This window comes from Grammomys surdaster, unplaced genomic scaffold (assembly GCF_004785775.1).
Source record: "Grammomys surdaster isolate TR1022 unplaced genomic scaffold, NIH_TR_1.0 125974, whole genome shotgun sequence".
NCBI lineage: Eukaryota > Metazoa > Chordata > Mammalia > Rodentia > Muridae > Grammomys > Grammomys surdaster.
Genome location: NW_021620791.1, coordinates 4,153,619 through 4,161,961, shown reverse-complemented (window position 1 = coordinate 4,161,961; position 8,343 = coordinate 4,153,619). Strand labels below are relative to the sequence as shown.

At 50.7% G+C, this 8,343-nt stretch overlaps 1 protein-coding gene across 2 annotated transcripts; it reads right to left on the bottom strand.

Annotated features, from left to right (window-relative positions):
* Positions 1–569: 569 nt before the first annotated feature.
* Positions 570–5,540, bottom strand: Myc (MYC proto-oncogene, bHLH transcription factor). 2 transcript variants are annotated; one of them, XM_028753845.1, is made up of 3 exons: positions 4,931–5,540; positions 2,618–3,386; positions 570–1,598 (listed from the first exon to the last, which is right to left on the bottom strand). In XM_028753845.1, the coding sequence occupies exons 2-3, from the start codon at positions 3,372–3,374 to the stop codon at positions 1,036–1,038; spliced, it is 1,320 nt and encodes a 439-aa protein (XP_028609678.1). In that variant the 5' UTR covers positions 3,375–3,386; positions 4,931–5,540; the 3' UTR covers positions 570–1,035. The 2 variants fall into 2 exon arrangements, with proteins under 2 accessions (XP_028609678.1, XP_028609677.1); XM_028753844.1 differs by having other exon boundaries at positions 706–1,598; positions 2,618–3,389.
* Between the last annotated feature and the right edge of the window lie 2,803 nt (positions 5,541–8,343).

Here is an 8,343-nt window from a genome sequence, read left to right as displayed (position 1 = left end):
GCTGGTTTTCAAGACTGGGACCCTGGGTTATTTTTGTTGTGTTCTCACTAAGCTCTACAACATTCCAAACTTTTATATGCCCTTGTTTGGAATACCAGGTTCAACTTGGCACAGAAGATGTGATGTGAAGGGACTGTCATCTGGGAGCAAGAGGCAAAGAACAAAATGTGGTTCTCTCTCCCTTCCCCTCACCAGTTCTTTTGCTGGGCAGAGTCCTTGGCATGAAGTGAACAGGGAATGGCTTTGGTTACGGTTAACTGCAGGAGATTCTGCCATTCCTACCCTCTGTATATTTAGCTGTTATCTTTAACCTCTTGCTTTTCTCTTCCTTGAATCTAGCCTTCTCACTTGCCTTTTGCCCTTTCCTAACTAACAACTCTGGTTCTTATCACCATCTGCAGAATGTATCTCGTAACCCTTAGAACTTAGAGGTCTTGAAGACCAAGCACCATTTTAGCAAAGATAACCCCTTCCCATCTTTGTATACCTACCCTGTGTAAATGGTCAAATTCTGTTAATCTGTAATTAGGAAAAGAAGTTTGAAGGAGAGGAAAAAAAGAAAACACAACTTAAGAGTTGGCTCAATTATATTTTTTCCAATTATTTTATTTTTTTCTAAAAACAATAGAAAAAAATCAACTTTAAAAATGAAAATGTCTTTAAATAAAAAAAATTATGGTTTATTATACATGTCTTAAAATCTTGTATAACTGTTATAAACGTTTTATTAAAGTTATTTACATTTGAAGGCCCTATTTACATCGGAAGATTTTTCTTAAAAAAAACAATTAAATACAAATCTGTTAAAGGAAAAAGAAAAAAAGATGAGAAGCATTAAAAAAAAAGTTCTTTTATACCATTTAAGTTTGAGGCAGTTAACATTATGGCTGAAGCTTACAGTCCCAAAGCCCCAGCCAAAGGTTGTGAGGTTAGGCTTTGAGCATGCATTTTAAGTCCAGCGCATCAGTTCTGTCAGAAGGAACCGTTCTCCTTACTCTCATGAGAGATTCCAGCTCCTCCTCGCTTTTGGTCAGTTTATGCACCAGAGTTTCGAAGCTGTTCGAGTTTGTGTTTCAACTGTTCTCGCCGTTTCCTCAGTAAGTCCTTTTCTGAGCTAAGCTTGTGTTCATCTGCTTGAATGGACAGGATGTAGGCGGTGGCTTTTTTGAGGATAACTACCTTGGGGGCCTTTTCGTTGTTTTCCAACTCAGGGATCTGGTCACGCAGGGCAAAAAAGCTGCGCTTCAGCTCGTTCCTCCTCTGACGTTCCAAGACGTTGTGTGTCCGCCTCTTGTCGTTTTCCTCCGTGTCTGAGGACCTGGGGCTGGAGCATTTGCGGTTGTTGCTGATCTGTTTCAGGACCCTGCCACTGTCCAACTTGGCCCTCTTGGCAGCTGGATAGTCTTTCCTCATGGAGGGGGGCGCTGCATAATTGTGCTGGTGAGTGGAGACATGGCACCTCTTGAGGACCAGAGGGCTGTGTGGAGGTTTGCTGTAGCCTCTTGATGGGGATGATCCTGACTCGGACCTCTTGGCAGGGGTTTGCCTCTTTTCCACAGACACCACATCAATTTCTTCCTCATCCTCTTGTTCTTCTTCTGTAAGGGAGGAAGCGGAAGATCACAGTTAGCAATGACTCCTGAATCCCAGATGCTATATAGGATTTGACCAATGCTATCCAAATATCAAGTTGGAGAGGATTCAGAAGAAAGAACCAGATCTAGACACCATCTTCCTTTCTCTCAGAGACAGAACAGGGTTAGGGCACAGGAGAGAAAATTACCACGTACCAGGATATGGCATCCTTGCCAATTCTTACCTAAGACTTAATGAGGCTTCAGACACACCCAAAGCAAAGCACATTCCCAAGCACCTCCTATTTTTAAGGGACTTTACCGAGAACACTTCAGGTCCTGCGTGTGATGGCTGAAAATCTCTTGCTATGACTTTAGCCAACTCCCTATTATTTTACTGGAAGTGCAATAATAATAATAATAATAAAAGTCTTGTGGCTTTGCCAAATGTCCTGGTGTTGGGGGGGGAGTGTTGGGAGCGGGAGAAATCCAAATTGAACAGGATTTGCTTTGAAGTGTTCAAAACAGGATTGGGGGGGGCGGGACACCGAGCTCTTCAACTCCTCAGGAACTTTCACTAGTGCCTGATTCTGCAGCTAAAGGCTGTCCTGTCATTGCTTCTCCTGGGTCTTGTACAAACGTATCCATTAAATTCAAATATTCTTCTGGCAGTCAAGAAAAGAAGCAGGTAATTTACCCTCCTCAGGATCAGTTCACTTATCCTCATTCACACCCTTCCCAGGGTAATTAAAATGGTTAGGAGGGGTAAAGGGAGTGGATGGAGTTGAAAGATAAGCCAGAAGATTTAAAAACCCCAGTGAAATTCCTGAGGGGTGGGAAGAGAGTGGGGGGGGGGGCGGGGGCCTACAACCCGGGCGGTCTGGGGTAAGGGGAGGGAGGGATATCTGAAGCACAAGAATCCAGGAACGAAGGGAAAGAAAGGGTGAGCCCGGGGGCCAATTGAATTAATGCCAAAGAGTAGTGGAGAAGGAGGTCCATCCCAACCTCTTGCTTCCTACCCTGCTGAGAATGGCGCGTCTTACCAGAGTCGCTGCTGGTGGTGGGCGGTGTCTCCTCATGCAGCACTAGGGGCGCAGGGCTAGCCTGTGGGGAGGACTCGGAGGACAGCAGCGAGTCCGAGGAAGGAGAGAAGGCGGTGGAATCGGACGAGGTACAGGATTTGGGTGAGCTGCTGTCGTTGAGCGGGTAGGGAAAGACCACCGAGGGGTCAATGCACTCGGACGCGGCGGCTGTGAGGTCCTGCAGGTACAGGCTGGAGGTGGAGCAGACGCTGTGCCCGCGGGCGGGGCTCAGGCTGGCGCTGTCTTTGCGGGAAGCCTGGTAGGAGGCCAGCTTCTCTGAGACCAGCTTGGCAGCGGCGGAGAAACCGCTCCACATACAGTCCTGGATGATGATGTTCTTGATGAAGGTCTCGTCGTCAGGATCGCAGATGAAGCTCTGGTTCACCATGTCTCCTCCAAGCAGCTCGGTCATCATCTCCAGCTGATCGGCAGTGGAGAAGTTGCCACCACCGCCGTCATCGTCTTCCTTTGGGGAGAAGGACGTAGCGACCGCAACATAGGATGGAGAGCAGAGCCCGGAGCGGCGGCTGGGGGACAGGGGCGGGGTGGGCAGCAGCTCGAATTTCTTCCAGATATCCTCACTGGGCGCGGGCGGTTGCAGCTCGCTCTGCTGTTGCTGGTGATAGAAATTCTCTTCCTCGTCGCAGATGAAATAGGGCTGAACAGAGTCGTAGTCGAGGTCATAGTTCCTGCTGGCGAAGCTCACGTTGAGGGGCATCGTCGTGGCTGTCTGCTGGAGGGGGCACAGCAAGGGAAGCAAGTCTAGAGTTACCCAGCTCTGGTTGATGCGGAAACCTGGCGCAGCGCGTACCCCAATCCTGAACCACTCCCCTTTCAGCGTGCTGTACTTCCAAGTGTGTGTGTGTGGTTGGGGGGATGCACTCTTTTTTTCTCCCTACTATCAGTGACGCTAGTCGGACTAGCAGCTGCTACGAGTCCCCGCCTCCTTAGAGCAGGGACTTAGCCCTGCAGAAGCCCAGGAATCGCCATCGGCCTTGGCCTCCTTCAGAGGCTGAGGGAGGCGACAGTAGGGAATACGGTCTGCCAAAAGCCGAGGCGCAAAGTTTTGCGCCACCTGAAGGAGAAAGGCGAGAGGCACCGCGGCGCTCGGGCCCCCTCCCGAGACGGCTCTCTGCGCCGCCGAGCGGGTCCGGGTCCCCCACTCGCGCCGTCGCCGCGCTCTTACCCAGCCGGCGCCGCCGCCCCTCTCCGCCCTCCTTTTTCTCCACCCCCAGCGCGCCCCCCTTCCTTCCTTTGCAGGCTTTTCTTTCCGATTGCTGACTTGGAGGGGAGAGCTCAGTCTCCCGCTCTAACAAACCTCTCTAAATAAAAGGGGAGGGGGTGTCAAATAATAAGAGACACCTCCCTTCTACACTCTGAAGCGGCGACGCCACTGCGCCAGAGACCCCGCAGCGATTCAGCACCCGGTGCAGGACGTCTTCCCTCTCCCCGCCGAGGGTAGCAGCTGTTACGGAACAGCTCAGATCACGACGCACCGCAGTCTTCCTAGCAATTCAGGAGCGCGGGGGATACCCGCGGATCCTAACCAGGAATGTGAGGATTCCCTCTGGTTTCCCCCAAATCAACGAATAGGTCACATCTCTGTCCCAGTTTTGCCTCTCCTCACTGCGCTAGCCCAACACCAAGTCCTAATCCCGCGGGGGTCAGATTTAAATTTTACTATGATCACTATTTTTAAAGCCAAATGGCAACTTCTTAAAAGGATTAGGGACGGGTTGCAATCGCTGCAGGGGATTGGCGGGCGGGACGCACCTCCGTGTTGGTCTCAGGCTGTCAGAAATGCACCAAGCCGAAATTTAAATGCCCTCCCAGAGACTGGGAAGTCAGAGGCTACGGAGCCTTCTCGCTCCCACACGCAAAAGGTAATCCCTTCTCCAAAGACCTCGGGATACGGAGGGCTTTCTTCGGCCACCGCGAAGTGACCTCCGGATTTGACCCCCCCGAAAAGGACACAAATATCAATTATTGTAGCAAAGCAAGACCGTCCAACTGACCGAGGTCAGCGTCAGCCCATAGTAACCTCTGTTACCCTGTTTCAAAATGCACCCCGGTTTTTCCCTTCCCCTTTCCTCTGTCATCTTGACAAGTCGCTCTACCCCGACTCAGATCTATCCCAGCTCCACCCCGGCCTACCCCAAGTACTCTGAGAAAAGTGTCAAAAGCCCAGGAACGGAAGAAAGACTGTCCCCTAACCGGTCGCTCCATTCAAGACGCAGAGATAACACAGTAGAAGACCAACAGCTCTGTGCTTACCGGGTTTTCCACCGCCCAAAGGAAATCCAGCCTTCAAATAGCGTAAGGAGCTCTTTTCAGGGGAGCCGATCGAGGGCAGAGGCAGAGAACACTGTCCCCAAATAGACAAAAATTCCCTCCCCGGCGCCTGGGGAGTCTTGTACTGGCTCGCAGATTGTAAGTTCCAGTGAAAAGTGTCTGCCCGCTGCAATGGGGCAAAGTTTCCCAGCGGCGGCGAGGGTCGCGGCCGCTGATGTTGGGGTCAGCCGGAGGGTTGGAGCGAGGGGGCGGCAGGCTCGGAGGCAAAGCCCCTCTCACTCCGGAGCTGCCTTCCTAGGTCGCCCGGAGCGCGGCTCTGCACACTGGGCTCTTCCAACCCGCCCGCTCGCTCCCTCTGCCTCTCGCTGGAATTACTACAGCGAGTCAGAAAAAAAACGCCCGAAAAGCTTCTTTTATACTGCGGCTCAGGATCCCTCCCCTCCCTTCTTTTTCCCGCCAAGCCTCGGCGAAGCCCTGCCCTTCTGCAGGAGGGGAGCCGAGTGGGGCGCGGCGGAGGCGGCAGCGGAGAGAGGCGCAGCCCGGGGGTCCTCGGCCGCGCAGACCCTCGGATTATAAAGGGCGGGTGGGCGGGGATTAACCAGAGAATCTCTTTTTCTCCCTCCCCCACCTCTATTTCTTTTTTTTTTTTTCCTTCTCCTCTCGCCCGCCCCCCCCTCCGCCCTCTGCTTTGGGAACTCGGGAGGGGCGCTAGTGGGGAGCCAGGGAAAGAGGAGGAGCCTCAGCCCCGCAGCCCAGTACTCCAGTTCCAGGGTGTAAACAGTAATAGCGCAGCATGAATTAACTGCGCGCCCGACCATTTTCTCTTGCTCGCGCGCTGGTCCTTTCCCTTTCTGTACTGTTGTTCCGGGCGTAGCGCTCGGCGGAACTGTGTTCTCGTCCTGCGTGTATCAGTCACCGCAGGTAGAACAGCTGCCTCGCTCGCACACAATACGCCATGTACCCTGGGCCGCGTCACGCACGTCCCGGGGCGGCCTGGCGTCTGTCCTTCTAAAGTCGGGGAGACGGAATTTAGAAAGGGAAGGACGAAAGACTGAGTTATTTAGGAGCCCTCGATCGGTGTGTGGAGTGGTAGATGGAGACCCAGGGCAGCTGAGGTCTATGCAGGAAAAACCGAGGTCTGGAATTATTAAAATTGCTCAGCAACTGCCGGGCAGTGGTGGTGCACGCCTTTAATCCCAGCACTTGGGAGGCAGAAGCAGGCGGATTTCTGAGTTCGAGGCCAGCCTGGTTTACAGAGTGAGTTCCAGGACAGCCAGAGCTATACAGAGAAAAACCAAAAAAAATAAAAATAAATAAATAAATAAATTGCTCAGCAACTCACTGCCACGTATATACTTGGAAAGCCACTTATGAATAAACAGTCACTGCATCTCTTGGGGAGGGCATTGTGTATTTTGCGTTTGATTGTACGACTATCTTGACTGGGCTCATCCACTTCAGAATGAATCCCCCAATTTGCTGTCAAAAGGCAGAGGTCTCTCCGCCTCCACTCCTGCACCTCCGGCTCGGACTTCCACCCTGCCGCAGGGTGGGGTGGAGGCAGCTCTTTCTCCTGTAGTTCTCCCTGCGAGTTCCAGAGCTGGAGTGCAGGAGGACAGCGGCAGTGGGTGCACTCTACCTGGATCCCCTCCGTCTACACCCCTTGCACCTCCACGCAGAGTTCCAGGTCCGCAGCCAGTTTTCACAAGAGACAAATCCTCTTTGCTCCTGTGGAGCCAGTTTGCATCAAACTCCGGCTTAGGGGTTGAGGGCAAAAAGCAAGGCGCTAGACGCGAGGATATGCCATGGATTTGGGGGTTGAGGGTTGGAGGTGGGGGGGTGGGGACCCGGACTTCCCAGAAAGGGGGAGGAGTAGAATTGCCAGCCCAGATCTAGGGAGCCTGAGGAGACCCTAGAATAAAGAAAACCGTTAACCCCTTCCTCCCAGGACAAACCCAAGCTTTCTCCTTTTATTACTGGAGTCGTAATTATGCACTTAAAAAAAAAGTCGGCCCGGATCAGATCAAAGTAACGTTGCGTCTTTGCCTTCGTATGTGTGTATTAAGGTAATTAGAAGCTGACTTTAATTTATACTTTAATTTCCCAGTTTACTTTTTCCTGAATACTATGCTGTGCGTTCTGTGCAATCCTCAAACGTATACATACACACGTCATATATACACGATAATCGAGTTTAATTAACCAACCCGAAACATGAGTCTTTTGCTCTGTGTGTTGGTTCTAGATTTATTATATAATGCATATTCCCTCGGGATTTGCTCATCCTACGCATCAAAATGCCAAGCAGTCTTCTCATTCAGGACTCCTCACACCAAGGCATTTTAAGAAACCTCTCACTGCTAACCCCTAAAAAAAGAAGAAAATACAGTAGCATGTAGCGTGTATAAGGTGCACATTGTTCAGAGTAGTTATTAGCCATTGAGTTTGCAATTTAGGGTTCAGCTGTTGAATGATAGTATCTTCCTTCACCGAGCTCATTGCACAATTCGGCTTTAAGGATTGCAAAATGACTACAGCCTCTAGGATTTTGCCTCAAACGCCAAGAGCCACCAATCACTAGGCTGCATTTTGCTGCAGAGACACTTTCCCCGCCCCCTCTCCCCGCGGTGTGGCTCTCGGATTTGTGAAAGTAAAGTAAGTGTGCCCTCTACTGGCCACAGAGATCACAGCGTTGCGAAGCCAACGAGGGCGGAGGTCGGGTGGGGGCAGGGCATTTGCCTGCAGGGTTTCCAGGTTCTGGGAAGAACTTCGCTGCCTAAACTAAGCTTGCGGTCATCCTTTAAATGACTTTCAGACTGCAAAGGAGCTAAAGGAAGAGAAATTAGTAGTGGAAAAAGTGGTTCAGAGGTGACTCTCCAATTGTGTAGAGGGGGAGAAGATAAACCTATCACTACTTTCTGACAGTCACCCAAAAGAGAGCCCTCGTTGTGGATGGGAAAAGTGAATAAGTCACTGGTATGAAAGTGAAAGGACTCTAACAGAACGGGAAAGCAGTAGAACAAGCTTTAGCTCCATGTCTCACACCTTTGTCATGTTCTAAGCTGGAAACGTCAAAGCAGAACATTGGATTTTACTGGTTTTACTGGGCAAGGGGAGTCAGAACGCAAGGCAGGGGTATTAGTTCATCATTGACTTGTTTTATTATCATTGTTTTTTTCATTTTTGAGAGAGGGTCTCACTACTATTCTTTGCTAGCCTGAAACTCACACGGTTTTATTTTATTTATTTTCTAATACTGTTTTTCTTTTCTTCTTCGTCTTCGTCTTCTTCTTCTTCTCTTTTTTTTTTCTTTTTCCTTTTTTGGTTTTCTGAGACATGGTTTCTCTGTGTAGCCCTGGCTGTCCTGGAACTCACTCTGTAGACCAGGCTGGCCT

What these genes read in the sequence shown, in the direction of transcription:
- Myc (XM_028753845.1), bottom strand. Translation starts at nt 3,374, where the DNA reads ATGCCCCTCAACGTGAGCTTCGCCAGCAGGAACTATGACCTCGACTAC. An exon ending in CACCACCAGCAGCGACTCTG is followed by an intron (nt 1,599 to 2,617) that starts GTAAGACGCGCC and finishes CCTCCCTTACAG; the next exon opens with AAGAAGAACAAGAGGATGAG.